Here is a 24,415-nt window from a genome sequence, read left to right on the forward strand (position 1 = left end):
CTTTTGAACAGACTTCAGGTGTGAGGACAGTGTGGGCCTGGCCGTCAGCCATCAGCACTGATGTCCTTCAGTCCTTGATGGTGACCCTCGGGGCCACGCCATTCCCTCTGTGGTGTGCTTGCAGTGACTGGTAATGTGGACTGAGGAGCAGCACAGTTTACTGTGGCCCAGGTCAGCTGGGCCGTGTTGAGCTCTGCCTGTGACTCTGGAGGTGCCCAGATGAAGGGCTCCTGAACTTGGGTTGTAGTGAGGGTGTGCTTACTGGGAACATAACATGGCGCAGAAGGAGAGCATCACTGGTAGAGCCTTTTACTTTTATGACAAGACTCAAAATGTCATAAGGCATACACTCTCTTCTCCCTTCCCCCTGATTTTTACCCAGTAAAGCTTACTGCTTGCTATAGTTATAAGGACAAAGCGCTCTTTTTCTCAACTCACATGCCTTTCTAGCACATATGGATTCTTGTGAGAATTTATTGGGGCATTTAGTTTTTGGCGGTATAGATTTTATAATAGTAGGATTACCAAACTTGCACAGACCCGTGATCATATTGTGCTTTTACAGTTGCATCTTGGAAGGTGTGCTGTTAGATGGAAATTGACTTAAACCTCCCAGACTCTATATTTCCCACCTGAAAGGTACATGAGTATAACTAGATAGATGCGTAGGTTTGTAGGACTCATTGGCATATGTTGCATGGATTTCTTTTTTCCTTACATAGGTAGGAAATGTAAACAGCTATTTAGCCTAAAAAAGCATAATCCATTCTCCGGGAAAATCTTTCCAAGCTCATTAAATTATGTAGTTGCACTTTTGTGGACCATCTTCAGTCTCATGAGATTTTTCTTAGCTGTAATGATCAAAGCACCGTTGACTTGTCTGACAGCACTGGGACTGGATTTTGTTGCTGTCGCTGTTGTCTTTTGTAGTGTCTTTCCCAGGACATTTTGTATAGTATTCATTGAAGAGTAGTCATCAGGCTTCCAGGACCTAGAAAGGGCCGTTGGGTTTTAAAAGGAGTGATTTCATTCTGGAGGAATTGTTCTTGGCCAGGAATCAAGGTGTGGGCCCCCACAAACCGAGGGAGTCACTTGATTATTAAAGTTGTTAGTTGCCATCAAGCTGACTCTGACTCGACTCATGGTAACCTTATGTTTAACAGAAAACATTGATCCTGCGTCTTTTGTGATAGTTGGTATGTTTGAGCCCATGTTATACTTATCGTGTTAGTCCATCTCTTTGAGCGTTTCCATCATTTTCTGTCATCCTCTACCAAACATGATGGCCTTTTCTAATGACGTGTCCAAAAGTAGGTTAGCCAAAGTCTCAGCATTCTCACTTTGAAGGAGCTTTCGGGTTGTGTATCTCCTAAGACTGAAAACCCTTTGGATCACAACAGACTGAGAGTAGCTGTGAAAAGCATTCCTGTTTTAGCTTTTGTAAGTGAACATAATGTCATAGTTGGATGAGCTACTCAACTGATTCTTGAGTGCTTACGATGTATGTGGCACTGTTATAGGTATGGTGACAGAATGTGGAGACAAAATGGAAGATACCCTACCCTCAAGGAGCTAGCTCTAGTATGGGGAGATGGACATTGGATAAAATAATTGAACGCATGAATGAACTGGTGATAAAGTCATTAGAAAGAAACAAACCAGGTCAAGAGTGAGCCTCTAGCATGGGGAGGAGGTGTTACTGTTTTTATAGGGCACTCAAGGAAGTTCTGAGGTAACTTACATTGAGCAGAGAGACCTCAAGGACACCTGAGAGCGTGAGGTACCCACTCGCTATGTGGTTAGCTGCAGTAAAAGTGCAGAGGTCCCCAGGGGGCTTTGTGCTTGGTGTGTTTGAGGAACAACTAGGAGGCCAGTATCACTGTATCAGGGAGAAGGAGAAAGTGCAGGAGGGAAGGTGGTAGGAGATAAGGCAGGAAACAGTAGCCAGATTGTATAGGGCCTTGTCCTTGTCAGTCATTGTTAGGAACTTGGCTTTTACAGTGAGGAGGGTAGCCAGTGGAGGGTTTGGAGCAGAGAAGTGCCTTGATCTGATTGTATTTTAATGGGATCAGCCTGGCAGTGTGTGGGACCAGAGTGTAGGGGAGGCAGGAGTGGGAGCAGGGAGGCCATTCAGAGGGCCCTGCTGGAAATCTAGAAATGGAGAATGGTTGTGTGGACGGGACCTTCCTGGTGGCGGTGGTACTGGGATGAGCAGGTTTGCACAGAGAGGGGTTTCAGGAGTGTGATTTTGGACGTGTGGAGTTTGAGATGTTGGGTTGATGTCCGACTGGAGTTGCTGCCCAGGCAGCTAGACATGTGAATGTGGAGTTTGGGGGAGAGGCCTAGGAATACGGGAGTCATCATTACAGATGGTACTTGAAGCCCTGAGACTGGAAGGGGTTCCTTAGGGGTTGAGGAGAGAGATGGCCCAAGGACTGGCCCCTGGAGCTCTGACATACAGATCCTGGGGACACTCAGCATTCATCCAACAGATACTTGCTGAGCACTTTCTGTGCAGAGAGGGAGGAGCCAGCTGAGGGGACTCAGGAGTGCCCAGTAGCTTTGAGAAGAACTTATATATAGAGATGTCTTAGTCTCCTAGTGCTGCTGTAACAGAAACATCACACATAAAAAAGAAAAGACATGGGTGGCTTTAATGAACAGAAATTTATTTTCTTACAGTTCAGGAGGCTAGACGTCCAAACTGAGGGCACTGACTCTCAGAGGAAGGCTCTCCCTGTGGGCTCTGGGGGAGACCTTTGTCTTTTGTCAGCTTCTCTCCTTGGGTTCCCTGGCCACATCTCCCCCCCCCCCCCCACCCAATCTGTCCTTGCTTCTATGCCTAAGCTGCTCCTTTTATATCTCAAAATAAAATTTTGGCTTTAGAACGCCTTACACCAAAATGGCGTCATTAACATAACAAGGAAATCCCTATCTCCAGGTGGGATTACGTCCACAGGTATAGGGGTTAGAATTCCAGCACGTGCTTTGGGGGACACAATTCATCCTCTAACAAGTGGTTTCCTAGAAGTCGAGGGAAGAGAGAGCTCTGAGAAGCCGTCTCCTCCATCCTGTTGGGAGAGGCATTGGGCAAGACGAGACCTCGGAATCCTCACTGAAGGGAGTTTTGCTGAAGATGATATAGGGGGAGTGTGAAAATGGTGGTGGGGGGCAGTGTCTGACCTCCTCTAACTTCACGAGGGGGAAGGAGAATCAAGACCAACAGCCGGAGACTGATTCCTAAGAGGTGGGAGCCAGACAAGCCTCCTCTCTCCACCATCTTTGCCAATTCTGACACCAACCGTCCTTCACACAGCACTCTCCTTCTCTGCTGGGTTCAGCAGTTCATTGCAGTGACCACACAGAACTCATAGACCATACTCACGATTATGGGGTTTATTATAAGGGAAGTAACAGTTACAATTTCAGGTTGGGGAACACTCAGGATACAGTTCTTCCATCAGGATAGCCTCCTCCCAGCCGTGCTCGAACGTATGCTTCTCTCTGGCCCTCAGTCTCTGTCCAAAGACACTCAGCTTTCTCTGTCTCTGGGCTGGGAAGCTCACCACACCCTCTCCTGCTGCTCGGTCTCTGCTTCTTGTCTGTCCTTCCTTGGTGACGGGCTCTTTCTCTCTGCTTTGGAATTGGCTCTCTTTTAAGGCAAAACTGACCAGTCTCCTTGGTAGGCCACAATTACCCTATCACAAAATCACCTGGTTGGAAATTATAAGACCATGGCTGGAAAGACCACACACAAAAGTAATTGATCACAGCACAGGGGGTGACCACCTCATTGTTGTCCAAAGCCGGGTACCACTGTTACCATGCCGGGCAGCCGGGCATGGCACTTGGACTGTCTAGGAGCGCAAGGGGTTTCTCAGGGAAGTGCCTGTTTATTAACGTTCTTTGTTTACTTCCCCTGAAGCAATTTCTTATATGATTTCCCTGGTCCACTTAGTCCACTGGTAATTCAATTATTTTAATAGGCTTTGGTATGAAATGTTTGTTCAGAGCCTTTTAATGCTTCTGCTTTGTCCACATGCAATTTGTTTCCTCCAAGAACGAATTGATTTGACAGTTTTGATTTCCCTGTGCACGCTTTAAAAAAATTCCCTTAAATACAGAAGTTTGTGTAATACAAAAATGAATGCAATGCCCTAGAGCTTCCATTGTTTCATTGGCATACTGTTTAGGAATGAGGGGTTGATAGTAATAATTTTTGATTCTCTGACAAAAGAGCTATTATATATAATGACAGTTAATGTGTTTCAGCTAATATTGATTTTATTTGGGTTCCAGTACTTTCTTTTGAGACAGCATAAATCTTTGATCAGTTGTCAATGAATGTCAGCGATATTTTCTTCTATTGTAAATTGTGTTTTATTTTAAAATATTATCATTTAGAGTACTGGTCTTCAATCTTTTTTCTGATCTCATACCACCTCAGTTAAAGAAAAGCAACTCACGTGTTTATTTAGGAAAATTTACACAAAATTGATTATCATATGATTTTATATGTAATTTATTCACAAAATAGCAATTAAAAAAGGGTGAGATAAGTATGAAATCAACAGTATTTTAAAATAAATTACCCAGCACCCTCCCGGATTTTAAAATATATTGCTCGCTCTCCCATCTGTTTCTTGGCTAAGTTGTTGTCAGAACTGTTAGATTGTATTTTCGCCTTGTTAAGAGTTGGTCATAGGAGGTGGGAGAAGTGGTCAGGTCTGCCATTTTCTTATGCGGTTATGGTTTTGTTTTCTTGTTGAGCATGTTTATAAACTATGTAGCCACTTTGATGTTGATGTAAGTTGTTGATATAAGTGTGAACCATGGTCATTCATGCATGCTATTCCTTTGCTGGGCGGAGTTAACGCCGCACTATCCTGAAGTGCCAAAGGGGTGAGGGCGGAGGCCTGCCAGGCCTTGTGGGTGGGCAGACACCTTGTTCTGGGGGCCTGCATTTATGGGAGGTGACCTGTGACCATCTACTCTGTGGACAAGCAGGTGCCAGGTCTCACCTCTGTCTTCAACATCTTTAAGTCCTAATTTCTCCCTTAAAAAAAAGAAAACAACAACAAAAAAAACAACTTAAACCCTTCACTCGGAGTTGCATGACTGTGTTTTCGAGATTGTTGAGGCGTGGATGGGGTCTCCTTGTGTGACAGGGTTCACATAGGTAGTTTTCATTCTCCGAGATCTGAAATAAAAAGCACCTGGTTTTTGTTTTGTTTTAGTTTGCTATCCTGTTGTCCTTGTTTTATGTTCTGAATTAAAAGAAAATCTTGATGCAATTTTATTTTTCCAAAGATGGAATAGATTTATCCTTGCCGTCTGGTGTAGTGGGCTTTTCTTGACTTCATACCTGGGCTGTCATTGGGGTAAACAAATTTGTCCCTAGTTTAATCACTGAACGAATCCTTTATGAAATAATTTTCAGTTCTGTTGTTCTTCCATTGCCTCAGAGCTTTTTAAAAATTAATACTTTTTTAAAAAATTTATTGTGCTTTAAGTGAAAGTTTACAAATCTAGTCAGTCTCTCCTACAAAAACTTATGCACACCTTGCTATGTACTCCTAGCTGCTCTCCCCCAAATGAGACAGCACACTCCTCCTCTCCACCCCGTATTTCCCGTGTCTGTTCAACCAGCTCCTGTCCCCCTCTGCCTTCTCATCTCACCTCCAGACAGGAGCTGCCCACGTAGTCTCATGTGTCTACTTGAGCCAGGAAGTTCACTCCCACCAGTATCATTTTCTAATACACTTTATTTTTAAGAAGAGTTTTAGATTTATAGGAAAATTGAGAAGATAGTACAGAGGATGCTCATTGGCCCCACACCCAGTTTTCCCCCCAACCGCCTGGTGGTACAACAGTTAAGCTCTTGGCTGTAATCAGAGGTTGGTGCCTCAGACCCGCCCAGCAGCTCCGTGGGAGAAAGGCCTGGCAATCTGCTCCTGTAAAGATTACAGGCTAGGAGACCCTGTGGGGCAGCTCTACTCTATCACATGGGGTTGCTGTGAGCAGGAATCAACAGTACCCAGCAACAACAATATTAGTGGGAACTTTTCTTACAATCCCTGAACCAGTATCCACACTTTATAAAGATTCCTTAGTTCTTACCAGATGTCCTTTTTCGGTCCCAGGATCCCATCCAACAAACCACGTTATGCTTATTCACGTCTCCTTAGGCTCCTCTTGGCTGTGACAGTTTCTCAGACTCTCATTGGCTGTTTTGAGGAGTCCTGGTCAGGTATTTTGTAGGATGCCCTATTGTTGGAACTTATCTGATGTTTTCTCATGATTAGACTGGGGTTATGGGTTTTTGGGAGGAAGACACATTATATTAGAGTACATGGAATCAATATGATTTATCACTGTTGATGCTAACCTCGATCACCTGACTGAGGTGGTAGGTGTCACTACTGTAAAGTTACTCTTTTTCCCGCTTCCATACTGGAAGGAAGGAAGTCACTAAAGTGTGGGGATTTATAGCCCACCTCCTTGAGAGAAGAGCATCCACATAAATTTTGGGAAATTCTTCCACAGGAGGATTTACCTGTTAGCTCCCCATTTATTTATGGCCATATGGACTCATGGATACCTGTTTTTCTACTTTGGATTATAATCCAGCACTACTTTATTTAGTTACTCAAATTATTCTAGCCACTTTGATGTACTTCCATCCGTGTGTTTCTGTTTGAGTGCTTCCTTACTCCCTGGCAGGCTCATTTGTGTATTTCCTGCTCCAATCCTAGAATCGCCATTTCTCCAAGGAGTCAGGGCTGTGTCTTTATAATAGAAGAGAGATAGCTACATACAGTAAGTAAAGGAGAGGTGGATATCCCTCCCACCTTTCCTAACACCTGAACTTGCTGGTATTAACTCGTCCTTAACCTTCAGTAGGCCTCTTATTTTTTAGCCCAAGATGAGTGATTCACCTTCATTTCTCTTTTCATGCCATGACCTTGGGCCTTTGTACTTAATTCAGGATTTCCCTGCTCTTTGGGACACCTTGGTTTGGATATATCCCCTGACCAGGGATTTTTCATCTTCTGTAATTGAAACCCCTTTGAGAAAGCAATTCCAGGAAGGACCTTTGACCTAACATCTGAAGGCTTGAGACCAGCCTGTATTTTTCTTTGTTCTTTAAGATGGAGTGCATTAGACATTTTATAAGTAATGAAAAAAAAATCTGTTTTAGATTCTGTCTTTTCCATGTTGAATTATGGAAAGAGATATTATCCATCTGTCCCTACATTTCTCTTTGAATTAGATTGCCTTAGGACACTTGATTAAAAAGTTGTAGTTGCTTGTAATATAATGAAGTTCTTCATAGTTTTTTTTTTTTTTTTTTTACTTAAATCCTTTTGCATATCCTGGGAATGACATCAACCTGATAGCTTCAGAAACACTTGAAATAAGACTATTAATTTCCTTATTTCTGTGGTTCATGACTCTCTCTAAATTCCTGGTCAGTAAGAGCCAGAGGCATCACCCCCCAGAGGCATCATCCCAAGATTCCAGCTGGTATGTGGCCCTCCTGTGAGGGAGGAGCCCTGGTTGCACAGTGGTTAAGAACAATGGCTGCAAACCAAATGATCGGCAGTTCGAATCCATCAGTCACTCTTTGGAAACCCTATGGGGCACTTCTACTCTGTCCTTTAGGGTCACTATGAGTCGGAATTGACTCAACGGCAGTAGGTTTTGGAGTATGAGGGAATGTTCGGGCTGAGATATTCCCAGAGCCATTTAGGAAAAATAGGCAACTCTTGATGCTGCTTTTTCTGCAGATGTGCTGCGGATTAGTACTTGTGAGGGCTTTGAGAATAAAATAAATGCCGTGCTAACTAGATATGACTCCACAGGAGACCCAGGCCCAAACTAAAGTAGATAAGAAAAGAAACATCAGATCCTGCTAACTCAATAACTTTATATAGAGAAGCAGGTTAGCATAAATGTTCCACAGAGCTGGGGCTGGGGTAGTTAAATCTTTATTATTTATAGCATCATTAATAAATCATAACTGTGCCTTATTTGCATATTATCTTTTAAAAAGATGTCTTTTGCGGAGATTCCTTAATGGAAGTGTTGGTTTGGAGGAGCAGTGATATGAATCATAGTGCCTTTCTCTCTTATCAGCTTGCTCTTTGAGTCACAAAACACCTAGTTCACCCATCAAAGGATCCGGACATTTCTGTTCATCCATTCAGACATGCACACAGCATCGTGGAATGCCTCCTTTGGCTGTGCAGACCTCATCAAAGAAAGGGACCACTGGCCTACCCACACTGTTAGCTGCTTGCCCTTAGCACCTTCCTGAGCACTGGCTACATGCAGTTTCCAAACCCCTTGGACTAATGCTCCATCCTTGTGGGAGGGATGAACGAGTTACTGTTCTCTTTTCTGCATTTCTGCTCTTGCCCCTCTCCCTTAAAGCCATCTCCCATTCCTGCCTGGCTCATCCTTACCTTAGTCAGCCTAGACCGTGATTACTGCCTTAGCTAAAATGAGCTTTCCCTCTGTAGAACGGGAAAACCAAAATAACAGGACTTAAACAAGATAGAAGTTTATCGTTTTCTCACATACAAGAAGATTGGAGACAGTCAATGCAGTGCTGGAGAGGGGGCTTCCTGGGCTCCTGGAGGCTGCTGCCCTTGTCTTTGGACACGCTGGCGGCTACAGTTGGGTTTACCGAATCCATCCATCCTTGCTCCGGGTGGTAGGATGGAGGAGGCAAGGAACAGGGACAGTGTCCTTCCATGTTAAGGAGGCTCTGGAAGTAACATGTGACGCTATGCACATCTTCTTGGGCAGAATTCATCCTAGGATGCTGTTGTGCTGCAAGGCACTCTGGGCGGTGTAACATGCCCAATAAAATGAAGACAAAACAAAGCAAGGGAAAAGAGACCCCTCGGGGTTCTGTTCTACAGTGGAGGAGAGGGAGTATCGGGAGGCAGTTAGTGGTCTCCGGAGCAATCCTTCATTCCGATGTTGCCCAAAGAAATATCCTGGATTCTCTTTCCCTTTGGACACATTATTTTGCCGTTCCCAAACCAGCATTCTTCCTCATCCTCCGTGTTTGTTCCGGCTCCTGGGCCTACTCCTGCTTCTCCCCAGAACTGCTGAGAAAGTCCTAAATTACCGATGGAGCTGATGTCCTACACTTGTTAGCCAACCGCACTGATTTTCTGTTTTTAAATTCTGGATTGTCAGCTCCTGGAATCCATTCCTTACAGCAGAATTATTTCTGTATTCATTAGGGTCCCTGATTCCATATTTTGCCTTCTCACTTTCTTATATGGTAAGGAACCATACCAAAAATAAATAAATATCTTGGTTAGCAGCCAAGCTAATAACCACTGTGCCACAGGGCTCCCTCTGCATCAGTTTCCACACTTTGTGGGTATCTACGATGATTCTTCATGCACGTCAGTCTCAGAACCTGTTTCTATCAATGGAAGGAAGCCTGATGAAGGAGGACTTTATCCTTCTGTTCACTGCTGTCTGCAGCAGAGCCTGAGAAAAGGACACTCTGCTCTGTAAAGGAGTCCCTGGTAGTGCAAATGGTTAAGCGCTCTGCTGCTAACCAAAGGTTGGAGGTTCGAAACCACCCAGAGGTGCTTCGGAAGAAAGACCTCATAATCTGCTTCCAAAAGGTCACAGCCTTGAAAACCCTACAGAGCTCTGTTCTCTGACATACGTGGGGTTGCGTGAGTCGGGTGGCAGGTGGTAGGGTGATGGTCCATGAATATCTATTCCCCTTGTTTCTTTTACTTCTCTTGCCCTACTTAGAATATATTAAGAATGTTCTTTATGTAAAATACTTTGTTACCTTATTTTTTATTTCCACATTTTGCTTTTTAAGAAGAGATGTCTATGCCTCCTTCTTAATTACCTCACAGCATACTAATTCCTTGCTCACTTTACTATCTTGAATTTCCAAATTTCCCTTTGAGAATTTTTCCCCTCCATTGACCTTTTCTCATGGTTCCTTGCCTTTGAGTTCTGTGGCATGTGGGGCTGTTGACCTGTTGACCAAGGTGTCTTGGAAGTGCCCTCTTAGTTCTTCTCTTGTTTCCTTCTGCACGTCCTTTGTGGCCCCTCCAGCTCTGCAGTGGTGAGCAGACACTGGGATTGTTCCCCTGTCCTGTTCTTTTCTCTCTCTGCTCTTTCTTTGCTGTATCTCAGCTGCTATCCTACCCTTTTACCTTCAGCTCCTACCTCTCTATGGATGATTCCCAGATTTACATTTATGTAAATCTGGCTGTACTTCTTCCAAGACATTTCTTTATTCTTCTGGCAGTCCGTGGTATGTTCAGTATTCTTCGCCAAAACCATAATTCAAAGACGACAATTCTTCAGTCTTCTTTATCCATCCTCCAGCTTCCATATGCGTATGAAGCTATTGAGAACACCGTGGCCTGGGCCGGGCGCATCTGTAATGAATGTGTTTGCTTTTTAACACTTTAAGAGGGTCTTTCGCAGCAGATTTGCCCAATGCAATATGTCGCTTGATTTCTTTGCTGCTTCCATGGCTGTTGATTGTGGATCCAAGTAAAATGAAATCATTGACGAATTCAGTCTTTTCTCGATTTATCAAGATGTTGCTTATTGGTTCAGTTGTGAGGATTTTTGTTTTCTTTATGTTTAGATGTAATCCATATTGAAGGCTATAGGCTTTGATCTTCGTCAGTAAGTACTTCAAGTCCTTTTCACTTTCAGCAAGCAAGGTTGTATCATCTGCTTATTGCAGGTTGTTAATGAGTCTTCTTCCAATCCTGATGCCCTGTTCTTCTTCATATAGTCCAGTTTCTCAGATTATTTGCTCAGCAACAGATTGAATAAGTATGATGAAAGGATACAACCCCGATGCATACCTTTCCTGACTTTAAACCACATAGTATCCTTTTGTTCTGTTCGAACAACTGCCTCTTGGTCTATGTACAGGGTCCACATGAGCACAATTAAGTGTTCTGGAATTCCCATTCTTCAAAATGTTATCCATAATTTTTTACGGTCTACACAGTCGAATGCCTTTGGATAGCCAATAAAACACAGGTAAACATCTTTCTGGTATTCTTTACTTTCAGCCAAGATCTATCTGACATCAGCAATGATATCCCTCACTCCACGTCCTCTTCTGAATCTGGCTTGAATTTCTGGCAGTCCCCTGTCGATGGACTGCTGCAGCCATTTTTAAATGATCTTCAGTCATATTTTACTTGTGCGTGATACTAATGACATCGGTCAGTAAATTCCACGTTCTGTCGGATCACTGATGAGCACCCTGCCATTGGAACATTTTGTCCAACATTCCCCATGTTAGTATTGCTGTCTTAGGTTCCAGCTACTAGAGCGTTGCTTCTTATCACAGTAACCCTAATGGGAAAGGATGGCAGCTGGAAAGCCTTTTCCTTTATTCTATCCAACTTTTCCTTTTTGAAGATCAAGCTCAAAAGTGTACATTTCACAGCTGCTTCCAGGATAACATAGACCTTGTTGACTCGCCGGCCTGAACTCTGCCATCCCCATCTATCAGTCTGTCTGGCAGTCTTCATGTATTTGTTGGTATTGCTGAGAAAATCGTCCTTATTATACATGTCTTATCTGCAGCTAGCCTGTGGTCTCAGTCCTCTCTACCTACTCCCAGGGCCTGGTGTGAGATCGGCGCCTAATAACGTTTGTTGTCGATGCTGACATCCCCTTTTCATTTCACTCTCTTGTTTCACTGGTAGCAGTGAGATTGCATAGGAACAATTTCTCTTATCAGTAAACAAATATTTCTTTTCCATAATTGCCAAGGCGAGTGCTTGGATGGAGCCGACTGAGAGATTTTCAACAGCCTGGTTGCACTTAACTTTGTACTGTTTAAAGTACATTATCACAGGGGTGGAGTGATGTCTGGAAAAGCATCTTTTCTCATCTCTCTTAACCTTCTGTGTTTTGAGTGTCACCCGAAAACCTGGGCTACGAGTCATGAGCTGGTAGGATTTTCTGAAACCACATGCAGAGTTTTGCACTGGAAAGTTCAAGAAGTGATGGGGGGGAGGGGAGCGGTAGGGAACTACACATCCACTCAGCCCCATAAAAAAAAAAAAAAAAAAAATCCAGTGCTGTCGAGTGATTCCGACTCATAGTGACCCTGTAGGATAGAGTAGAACTGCCCCATAGAGTTTCCAAGGAGCGCCTGGTGGATTTGAACTGCCCACCCTTTGGTTAGCAGCCGTAGCACTAAACCACTACGCCACCAGGGTTTCCATTCAGCCCCACACCACATGGTAAATAACAAAGGCTGAGGTAAGATGCGCTGGTTCACCGAGGAGCTCTATCAAGGTGGTGGACACATCCATAAGGGTGACGATGCACATCCATAGTGCTGCTGTTAAAATACAGCAGAGAAACAAGTCCCCGCTCTACCCCTGCAAGGAGCAGCTTACCCGATACCTCTGCGATATAGTAATGGGATAGACGTTGACAATGTACGTGACATACAGACGTATGACATGTTGACAGTGCCTATTGTCTACATATGGACAGTAAGGTAGGTTCAGTTAATCTATGGCATCTGATAGGAAATTAGCTGTGGTTGAAATTTGGCTGTGTAGATTGAAATCCTGTGCCAGTAGGTTATGATTCCAGAACCAAATTAGGGCAACAGAGACCCAGTTCACTCATTTATTTTACTTTTTTTTATTTCTCTAGGGAATTTGAAGTATTGTCTTTTGATTCTCAACCAGCCTTTGGACAGCTGTTTTCGTCGTCTTTGGAGCAAAGGTAACCTTAAGCAGATTTTACACTTCACATTCTTTCTTTCGTTGGGACTGGCTAACGCTAAGTACCCCAGAACCTAAGTGCAACACAAAAAAGTGGGATTCGTATAAGGTGATTCAGTTATTGAATTATCAAAAGAATTCATTATTGCTTCTCTATTAACCTGTTTTATATATTCAATTTCCACAGCATGGAGCCCCGGGCGGAATTATAATCTGGCCTTCTCTCCCATATTTCAGAACCGATGTGTGGCTCTCAAGCCTGACTACACAGTAAGCGTGTGTTCAAGTGTAAATATATTTGGCACAAGTGACAGCAAAAAGCATCAACACGCCTCACCCCTCACAGTATCCGTTAGTGAGATATCTGCAGGGTGACCACATTGGCAAAATGGAAAAAGGAAACATGTGGCCAGTACATGTCTCCATGGCAACATCCCAGCCTCTCCAGGAATGCTGAAAAATATAGCTAAAAATGGGATCATTTCAGAGAGTTAATACTTCTGGCACGGCTCCTATAAGACACAGGTTTTATTAGCTATTTATTTACATTCTTTGATCTGATAGGATTTTTACCACTTGGTTAGAAAATAATATTAAATATAATTGTTTTTAGCCTCCACTCTTTTGTGAAATCTCGAGATACCATGGGACCCCTTATTATTATTATTACTATTATTTTTCTAAAAGGGATGCTTCTGCTAAGTCATCATGTAAGTTCTAGGGCAAACCAGAGAGGCAGGAGAACTTGGTCCTTTCTGTGCTGACACACGTTCCCGCCGTTGTTCCTGTTGCAGAACTAGTTAAGTGGTTCTGTGTCCCAGAATGTAGACCTATGTGTTAACAGGCTCACTCCCGTCTCGGGACATCTCGGAGGGGCTGGGGATTGAAGTGATGCAAGTATTTAATGTGTTTTCCCTTCTATATACATCAACGTGAGGAGATTTTCTTGCTTGTAAGTCTTTCTTTACATATTCAGTTTAATCTGGAATCTAAGTAGTTGGGTGCATTTTTCCTACCTACCTAGTTTTCTGTGACTCTCAGAGGTTATTGGTGCTTGTCAATGGATATTGTCCCCAGATTTCTTAGCCTTTTCTTTGTTTGTTTTCGTTTTTGAGGCCGGTGTTCCCACTCTAGTAGATGTTTTTCTCAGGCTGAATGATGTGATGAGTAAAAACACAGGGATCCTAGTTTTTGAAGGGCTCTGCTTGCTTCTTTTTGCAGGTCAGCTGCCCTTTGGCTTGGGGATCCAGGCCACCAGGGTCCTCCGAGGTCATAGTGAAGATCTCCGAATTGCATCAACTTAATTAAACTAAAAAAGCTAACAGAAAGAACTTTCCTTGGGGCAAGGTTATGTAGATCGACTGCATGTCAGGTTTTTGGCTGCTTCTTAAAATGTCTCCCCATTTTCACACCGTTCACAGCCTTTCACTGGCGTTTCTGTATGAGCCACAGACAGTCGTGACCATGCTGATTAGACTGTCGATGCCCTGTGTGTATCTGCATCGTGAGACTGTTTGCGTCCGCTCAGGAATTATTTTCCCCCACTGATGTCTTTCTCCTTCAGTTCTCTGTCATCCAGGGTTAAGGTCCCCCAGGGGATGCACAGCCACCTTGGGCCATCTGGGATGAGGCTGACCATCAGGCGGGGCTCGTGGGTGAGGGAGGCCCAGGTGCTGAATCTGAGGTCCTTGGTTTTCTAACACCAGTGCTCTTCCTGTGTTGCCTTGGTAATTGACTGATGTGAATAAGTACTAGTCCTGGACGTAGCTTCCAGGGACTCGCTGGTTAGGACTACACGGGTAGATAGAATATCACATGTGTCTGTTCATTTCAGTTCGCCCAGACAAAGCGGGTCCCTTCAGCTGGGAATGGCTTTCTAGAGCATGTTAGTGTGATCTTGTTGGAGGCATCTTTTCTAGTAATGGGTACTTTAGTCATTAGACTCCAGAATTCGGTCATAGTTTGGCTCCTCACAGTTTTATTGAACTACCAAATTGACTCTATTTGTGTCATTTTCTATGGTTATAGCTTTACAAAACTTACGTTGAGCACATTTTGAGTGAACCCAAGACCTGATGAGCGATTTGCATACTTGGTTCAGGTCCATTGGGCACAGCAGCGTAAGCAAGCTGTGGTCTCTGTAAATAAGGCTGGCAGAGAAGGTCTGTTCCCTGATGTGCAGAAACAGCTGGGAACAACAAGATTGCCAGAGTGCACAGACATGTTTGTGTCTACTGATACCGAGAGCCTGCTTCTTCCTTCCTCCTCCTTTCATGCTAATGTTTTTGTTTCCTTTTCTCCCACTTGTACCATCTTAGAAATTTTTCTGTCTTTTTGGGCTTTCATTGTCCATCTCCTCACCCCGCCCACCCATCCATTTGTCCATTGGGTTCATTTGTTCATCTGACTTCCCTTCTCCCTTGACCTTTGTCTTGTTATCTGTTGGTTTCTCCTGTATAGTGTTCTAGACTGTGTGTTTCGTGTTCACCATACCCAGCACCTCGCACTTCATGTAGGTGGGGACACACACACAGGAAATATTTGCTGGATGAATGCTTGTAAGCTGGCCATAATTTCAAGGTGCTTCCCACATCCGTGTCTCAAAGCCCTGGTGTTTTAAAAAGGCTTTAGTTGTATTTTGTTGGCTGTTGGTAGACGTATATGGGTGCACCCCCACAAACACTGTACCCCTGGGTATGTCTCTTATCTCCTTGTCTGATTTGCCACTGTGCTGTCAAGCCTCTGCCCCGCTGTCTTTTCCTGATGTTGGATGTCTTATAGGCCCTTGTTGTCGTATGCCATTGAGTCGATTCTGACTCATTGTGACCTTAAAGGACAGAGTGGGACTGCCCCATGGGGTTTCCTAGGCTGTAATCTTTACAGGAGGAGTTCACTAGGTCTTTTCTCCCGTGAAGCAGGTGGGTTCAAACCGCCAACTTTTGGTTAGCAACTGAGCACTTAGCCATTGCACACCAGGGTTCCTTATCTAAAACTAAGCTTAAACTTGGCTACTAATTGAAAAGTTGGAGGTTCGAACCCACCCAGAGGCACCTCGGAAGAGAGGGAGAAGGGCCTGATGATCTATTTCTGAAAAATCAGCCACTGAAAACCCTGTGGGGCACAGTTCTAACGCGGCACACGTGGGATCGCCAGGAGTTGAGGACAACCGCTTTGGTTTTAGTTTTGGATGTCTTGTAGACCCTTGGATGCCCCGATCCTGGGGCAGGAGCAGAAAGGCTGCGGCATGGGGGTTTATTTATAACTGTAATGCTCTAATTGTCACGCCTCTCACTTGCTTCTTAGAGATTAAGTTCACACGTGCTTCAGAAGTAGACCGAAGGGCCAAAAGACCCTCTTTAAATGACTTCCATATGCACCCTCACAATGAAGAACAGCCTGGTGTTGCTGTTCTCTCTCTGTTAGTGGGCACTTGGGGGTCAGGAGCAGGCTGCGGGTGGACGCACCTGTGAGAAGTTCTGGAAAGGACTGTGGCCCCAGGGTCCTCAGTACCGCCCAGATACCGCTTATTTCTGTGCCTGTCTTGTTTTGTCCTAAAAAATATCAAGTAAGTGTTTGAAAGTAGTGAAACACATTGGAATGGAAATAGTTGTAACTTTTTATTTTAGAATATAATGAATAAATCTCAAGCTTGTCCAGGTAGCGTTGAGCCGTTGGTTTTTCCATAATGGCATGTTGTGTATATGTAGCCTTATGAAATTTATAATCTTACACCTTCTGTTTTTGGTTTTAGTAATTACAATTTCATGGGACATTTAAGGAACTGATGCCAAAATCTCAAGAATTTCCGATTTGGAATGAATTTCAAAGTCTTCTGCGATACTTCCTGATGCCGTAGTCCTTAGCATAAACTGTTCCGCTTGGTATTTAACTGGCTAGTCCAAAAAAAAAGGCCTTTTGAAAATACTAAGTTTCACATTATTACATTTTAAAAATATGTTTGCTGCAAGGCAAAGAAAAAAAAAGTTTCCATTATTTTATTAGACAGTGTTTTTGAGCATCTTCAGTATCAAGGAAGGTATAGGATCTGGGGTATCGCAGTGAGAAAGCCCAGGCCTGACTTCCGGGTGCCTTCTCCAGTCAGAGCGCCTTCAGTAGAAGGCTTCATGGCAAGTTGGGAATTGCTCAACCGTCTCTTCCCTATAGAAGGCATGGCTCTCAAGGGGCCTCCTCGTTTACTGGCCTGGTGCCAGGTATGCTCATAGGTGGCCTTGATCTTGCCTTAGAACTTTGTAGCCCCATTCGGTGAGTAGACAGCGAGCCTTCCTGTGGAATCTCTGCTGTGACCTGGACTGGTATTGGTAACCGCTTTGCTTACAGAAGACACTTCATTGAGTCCAGAAAAGCAGTGCAGACACCTCAGATACTAATTTGATGGATAGAGTTAGAGTTTAGAAAAATTGGTTTTGGACAGTCTAGACAGATACAGCACAAATTGTAGATGAAGTAGATAAAGCACACATTTAAGTAACTTACCTCGCTTACTTTGGGAATCAGCGCATTGCCACTTACATAGATGAGAAGAATTTGCTTTTCTTGTAAAACCATTAACTAGGGGCATGCATTGAATTTCTTTGTTGACTTCATAAACCTTACCCTGGGTGTTACCTATATGGGTGATGGTATGGTAAAGCCAGCTTCAGGTGGAATTCTCCCTGCTCCTTAATGGGATGTGGCCCTTTTGGACTAGACTTGTTCATACAGTGTGCATGTTGCTGGGTGCCATCGTGTCAGTCCTGACTCCTAGCAACCTTATAAGACAGAGCACAACTGCTCTGTAGGGCTTCCGAGGCTGTAGTCTTTAGGGTCAGCAAAAAAGAGGAAGTCTTTCAAGGAGATGGATTGTCACAGTGGCTGCAACAGTGGGCTCAAATATAGCAGTGATTGTGAGGAGGGAGCAGGACCAGGCAGTGTTTTGTTCTGTTGTTCACAGGGTCGCTATGAGTTGGAGCCCACTCAACCTAGAAATAATATTTATGGGAGCAGATTGCCACATCTTTTTCCCGAAGAGCAGCTGGAGAGTTTGAACTGTTGACCTTTCAGTTAGCAGTCGAGAACTTAACTACGGGGCCACCAAGGCTCCTGAGTGTTCATAGAGATCACAAATCTTGGCAAAGCTACTTGGTGTGCTGGGTTAGTTCAGCCGGGATAGGAGGATATATTAGACGAAGACTTATGTGTGTTTATAAAGAAAGGAAGGTTGTTCCTATGTCAATATCGAATGTATACCGTTTTGTTTTGGCTTCAGAACATACGTACAATTCTTTAATAAAAAAAAAATAATAGCTCACTTTTTAAACTCCTGTCGTGTTAATACAAGCATGAATAAACGCAGGGTGTGCTTTATGAACTGAGAAGACTCATTGGTTTATCCTTGATGGAAAAATATTCACCAGGTTGTTAGAGGGCGCTGAATGAACTGGGTCCGTGACGTCAGCCAAGAGAGACTCACCAAACCTGACAGCGTTTGAAAGGACCGCTCTCTCCTCTCTCTCTTTTTTTCTGTGCAACATAGTGAAAGAGTAAAAACGCGAGGTGACTTATATCACTCCCCTCCCTGCCCCTGCCGCTCAAGATATCACAAGTTAAGGCATGGAAGAGAATTTAACATTATAAAATATTTTATTTTAAACTTTCTCACCTTGAAGTTAAATTCATCCATGCTATTTTTTATATATAAGTTGTCAATGTGTAAGACACATTCCAGAGTAATAGTAGAAGGTGATAGAAAATAACAGATTCATCCAGAATTGTTCTAGTTTTTTGAAATCGTGATTCTGTCACTGACATAAAATTGTTGTTTTTAGTTTAAAGATCACAGTTTCAAAAAAATGCATCCTAAGAACGCAAGAGTGTTTTTTTTATTTATTTACAAATGGCGTGTGTGTTTGAGATGTTCTTGGGAGTTCAGAAGAGGAGACAGTAGAGGGATGAGTAGGGTACAGAGAATTTTTCTCTATCGCCAACAACCTTTGGTTAATTACGTATAAATACACACAGACCCCACTGACAGCTTTATATATACAGGAGCCCTGGTGGCTGCTTACCTACAGGTCGCTGATTCAAACCCACCAGCAGCTCCATGGGAGAAAGGCCTGGCCTTCTGTCCCGTAAAGATTCCAGCCTTGGAAACCTATGGGGCAGGTTTCCTCTGTCACAGGGTCACTATGAGCTGGAATCGACTCAACTGCACAGCAACGACGACAATGTGTACTTATTATTCCAAGCGTGGTTCATTCATTAGACGAGTATTGAACATATTAACGCATAACAAGTACTACCAAGCCAGCCTTCTTGATGCCTTTATATATCTTTTTTATAATGATGCATTTAGTAATTTCAGCCCTTTTCCCAGGGTGTCTGGAAATTAATCACAATGCACTTTGTTGCGCTTTCTTCATATTCCACAGTACATAGAACTTTGCAGGAATACCTAATGACGGCATCCTTTTTGACTGGTTGGGAAAAGGTGGGATTTGCCATCTTAGAGGAAAAAGATCGATGTAGCAGGAAGTTTAGGGGACCATGGATACGAGTGTTCGTCCAGAGAAGATTTAGGGAGCCTGAGAAATATGGCCGTGCCAGCTTAACCAACCAGATATCTATTTACCCTGGCAGAATCTGATGGCTTCAGTTACCCATGTGGCTTATCCACGTCCATATGCTGAGACGTACCAGATTGTCCTTTGCTTGATGATGTAGTTTTGTGTTTTCTTTTTTTTTTAATTTATTTTTTATTCTTGGTGAAAATATGCATAACAGAACACACACCCGTTCAGCAGTTCTTACGCATGCATTCCGTTGACGATGGCACACTTCCCCTCGTGTCACCGTCTCACTGTCTCTGCCCCTGAAAGGTCTCCTCTGTGCTTTAGAGGTACTGTTGTCATTTTAATCTCATATAGATACTTTAAAAGTGTGCAGTGCTCAAGGCGAACATTCTTGACTAAATGAGCTAATTTGCTGTTCAATTTAAAGATGCGTGGGCTAGTTTCGGTTCAAGGCTTAAAAGTTGTTTCCAGGGAATAAATTCAGAGGTTCTTCCAGGTTTAATGTATCCTTTTTAAAAGCAGCTCGAATATTTCTAAATCAGAGACCTGCCGTGAAAACAGAGTTCATTTTTACATTCAGTAGGTTATTGAGTACTCTGTTCCAAAACGCTTGCTGACAAAGGGGGAATTCTTTCATTGCTGGAAATGGAAGTTAGGTGGGAACATTGTCCTGATGTTAAGAATGGCACTGTGTTTCTGGTTTTGTGGGGCCTTTTTCGTAGAGGCTTCCATAATAACCCCCGTTTGCACCTTTTTATATCTTGTCTCGCATAGCAGAGCAAAAATACCTCCCCTCACTGCCACAGATAGTCTAAACATATTTTGTTTTGTTTTGTTTTCCCCAATGAGAACAGAATTGTATGCCTGCTGTAATAACTTCTTAACCTTTTCTGGGAGATGACCTTCACAGAGTATAAAGACACGTCTAGATACATCTGCTTTCTGCTTTTAGAAAGACAACTCCCCCCCTTTTTTTAAGAGAAAGCTATGCCTCCATACTTAACATTAAAGGGTGGGGATTTGTTATTATACATGTTTAGTTAATTGGGTGTCAGGAGTTCATGATTTGGAGGTTCTACTTGTAGAAATGGCTTTTATATCTTGTCTGTAACATGCGTTGCATTTCCATGTGTACGCGGCTAGCTACTGTAGGAAGTAGAATCTCCAGGCCTTTCACGGCATTTGGAGTGATTTCACATTTCCTTTCTTTCTCATTCATCCAATTTAAACAAAAAAATTTGAGGTTGTGGTATGAACCTTTGCATTTCATTCTTTATTGGGTTCAATGGGCGTTTAAATATCTGGCTCCCAGTTGAAGGAAGATTAGATTATACAATACCTATATTACTCATAAAAAAAATTCTAGTTATGTGGAGTCGTGATTAACTGCTTATCTGAGCAAACAGGAAATTTTTTTCTGCTAACCATACTTTTAGAAGTCATAAATTGTAAACATCAACTTCCCACTCAGTATGGAAAAAAAAGAAAAACTTGGTAGAGATTCAGTCTGTTCTCTTCCATTGATTTTTTTTTTTCCTGCTCTAATGAGACCTGATATTCCGAGTATTGACCTTGTTATTAATTATTTTAATGAAGATTTTGCATGCTTGTTAAACACTTGTTTGGACAAAGAAAAAGTGCTTATGTATTAGTTAATGAATATTTCTATTTCAGTATAGTACCACTAACAACTTCAGAATTTATATAAAATAGACTTCATTTTACCAGTGAGCATCTTGTACCCCTTTTGAACAGTTTTATTTTATCATAGCAGTATTGATGATTTCTTTTCTTTTTCTGTTAGAACATCCAATTGCTTTATTTTCAGTTTCCCATCCAAAAAAAAATTAATTGTGGCTCATGGATAGTGTCATTTCGGTATATTTAAGGAGTATCTGAAATACATGCCAGAATTGTTAGCAGTAAATTAAACTTCTGTGTTCTTTCAGCTTAAGTAATGATACCAGCTCACTTCTCTAATTTTTAATATAAACCCTTAGTAAATATATCATCAAAGTAAATGAGGAAAAATTACAGAGATAAATAAAAAGGCTTTTACATCTATTGAACGAAAAAATTTTTGGTGAACTTAAAACATGGATATAGAAGACAGTTTATCACTGGACTTTTTATAATTGGCTGTGCTCTTTTTCTCTTTGGAGCCCTAATTTTTAGAGCTTTTGCAGCTATATTCTTAGGCCTTATGTTTAGAAAAGTCTCCTATATTAATAGGAGTGAAGGGGACCTTGTTCTGAGAATTCCCTGTAGTGGACAAAGATGGATATTTCCCCAAGATGTTGTGAAAGTCTTTGATATTTCCCTGGAGGTAAATTTTTCCCCAGGGGCTTATTCCATAGGGATCACACTGGGTTCTTCCGCCTCCCACTTCTTTTGTCTTTCTCTTTTTTCCCCTTGGTGGCATTTTGAAGTCGTTCTTTTCCTTCCCTGTACTTCTCGTGTCATTACACAGCCCTTGTGTCTGCCCTCCTCCCACCCACTCTCAGGCTCGTCTGTGAATTCTACACATGGTACTAGAACAAATTAATGGAATGGAGATGCGAAATGGTTGAACCAATTGGGTCTAGGGGCTGTATGATTTGCGATTTGGCCATCGTAACTCTTGCCAGGCTCTGGTGGGACTTGCCTCCCTGTATTGTGTTGTTTCCAGAGATTTCCCCAGGAAGTCACCCTTAGCTTTCGTCATACCAACCGGTTGTCCTCAGGTTTTCTGACACATGGTGACCCCATGTGTGTCAGAGTGGAACTGTGCTCCACAGGGTTTGCAGTGGCTGATTTTTCACAAGCAGATCACCAGGCCTTTCTTCTGAGGTGCCTCTGGGTGGACTTGAACCTTCAACCTTTTGGTTAGCAGCTGAGCATGTTCAGAGTTCGTACCACCCAGGGATTCGTTAGGTTGTACTGATCTCTGAGGGGTTTGAGTGCCCTCATTGATTCTGTGATTGACTGCAAACTCCTAAATTCTGATCAGACCAAACATTTACTCTCTGAAAGAGTGCTGACTGGGAGTGATATTGTGTGCCTCGTAGTTTTTGTTTCTTCAAAAATGACAGGAAAGCGGTGGAAAATTGAGCGACATGCTGCAAAATGCTTGTCCAGTTCTCTTTCCTTATCCCTCCAAGCCCTACTCATTTCTTCCCCCACCGGCAGTGCGCCTGCCTTCCCGTCATCAAATAGATGCCTCCGTCCGACTAGCAGTTCCGCAGATTTCGTCGAGACGGCCTTGAGATGCATCTGATCGATGGGCCGTGTCATCAGACCAGGTGGTTATTGTATGTGATTGATTAACTGCGTGGTACCATTGTCTTTATTTCACTTGACCCTTCCAAGAAGGGCATTTTCTTTTCTGCGTTGGCACCAAAACAAAAAGTGAGAGGAGACGCTCCTTCACCATAAGCGAATGCATGTTTCCAACTTGTTTTCATCTAAGCACAACACAGGGACACAGGGGATTTGTTTTTCAACTCTCAGAGTTGGTTGTTTTTCTGATCCTTGAAATTTTGAATGAATCATACCCACTTTTCTCTACTACCCTTGTTATTTGGAAGGATTAGCATCTCATTTTGGCACCTTAGGTGATGTAACTAGATGATGACTGTGTTTTTACTTTTCAAAGAAACAATGCAAGCCTTTCTTAAAAAAAAAAAAAATAAGCCAATAACCTTATTTTATAGTACCAAAGGAAATTAAAGGATTAGAAAATAAATATATTTTTATCCATGTGTCTACAGAATATAAGTCTGTACGTCACCAGTATTACGTAGGGACAAGAACAAGTATGGTTCAGTACGCCAGAACAGCGATAGCACGTTCTAGACCGGGGTGTGTCGGCGAGCATTTTTCACACGTTGTTTGTTCAGGGCCGGTGGAATCCTCCCTGTACAGAGGTTACAGGGATGAATGAAGTGAAGTTGTTCCTTTGAGCTTCTGGAGATAAGCATCAGATAGCAGCAAATAAAGTATGAGAAACGTCCACGTGATTTAAATTCATCAACGCAGCACAGACAGGTCTTAAGCAAGAACCATCAGTTATAAGTGGACCTGTGAATGTCAGAAATGGAGGCTGTTTATTTCTCCCTATGGCTTTTTCCAGTGGGTCCAGCCCCCTTTGCTATCTATACTGACTGCATACAGTGTGTTTTGACGGTGTGCCCCCAACCCCCTTAACCCACAGGGGCTTTGATTTATAAACGGGCCAGCCCAGGGGTTTGTCAAGGAGGACTGCATTTAACAGAATTGTTTGAGTGGTTAACTTTCAATGTTGGATTTAGATTTTATTTGTTTTCAGATTGCTAAACGATGCCAGCCGCATTATTCTTGGCCTGAAATATGCTCTCCATTGGGTATTCCTAAATAAGTCTCTTGTTCAGCACACTTGAAAACTCCTCCAGCTTCTCTTAAAATCAGGTCTTCTCTAGACTTACCTCATGGTGGCTCACTCAGGCTCACATTATGAGCCATTTTCGACGGCCCCCCCCCTTTTTTTTTCAGCCTTATGGCCAGGCGTCACCTACTGTCTATCTTTTAACAGTGTTCCAGATATTTGCACCCTCCCTCACCTCCTCCAGGTCCTGATGCTCTCTCTGTCTTTTGTAGTGGCTCCCTGAATTGTCGGCCCATCTCTGGTCGCTTTTCTCTCCAGCCATCCTGTTCGCCATCTTTACAGTCACCTGTATAGGTTCTCACTGTCTCTCTTCAGGAGCTTTGAAGGTATCACTGTCACCTACTGGTCCAGATTCCTCAGGCTGAAGGCTCAGGTGCTCTACAGTTTACCTTCAATCTTCCTTCCATCTCAATGCCCCTGTGAGCTCTCTTCACTGTAGATGCTGAGCTTTTAGAGCACCAGCTCTGTCTCTTAATGGAGTGGTCTGTCCCATGGTGTGACAAAGAAACCCTCATTTCCTCCTTACCTCTCTGTCCTCCTGCCTGTCCACTTTCCCTCTGTCTGTCAGCCCACCTTTCTATTGTTACTCACACCCTGTACTTTCCATTTGAGGAAAATTACTCTGGTCTCTGCTGGCTACTTCAGCCCACCCTTTTTTTGTGGACACATGA

General features: G+C 43.1%; 1 protein-coding gene across 12 annotated transcripts in view; it reads left to right on the forward strand.

The window, feature by feature from the left end:
- Positions 1 to 24,415, forward strand: part of TPK1 (thiamin pyrophosphokinase 1) — a 322,900-nt gene that overhangs the window by 39,804 nt on the left and 258,681 nt on the right. For 11 of the 12 annotated variants that reach the window (XR_010322561.1, XM_064289603.1, XM_064289600.1 and 8 more), the window contains one exon: positions 12,703 to 12,774. The exons of the other annotated variant lie outside the window; for it this stretch is intronic. Coding sequence is in view for 10 of the 11 variants with exons in the window: in XM_064289603.1 (XP_064145673.1) it covers positions 12,703 to 12,774 (72 nt within the window). In the remaining variant the exon portion in view is untranslated. The remainder of the gene's footprint in view (positions 1 to 12,702; positions 12,775 to 24,415) is intronic. 12 annotated transcript variants of the gene reach the window in all.

The sequence above is a fragment of the Loxodonta africana genome, chromosome 8, assembly GCF_030014295.1.
Source record: "Loxodonta africana isolate mLoxAfr1 chromosome 8, mLoxAfr1.hap2, whole genome shotgun sequence".
In the NCBI taxonomy this organism is placed as follows: domain Eukaryota; kingdom Metazoa; phylum Chordata; class Mammalia; order Proboscidea; family Elephantidae; genus Loxodonta; species Loxodonta africana.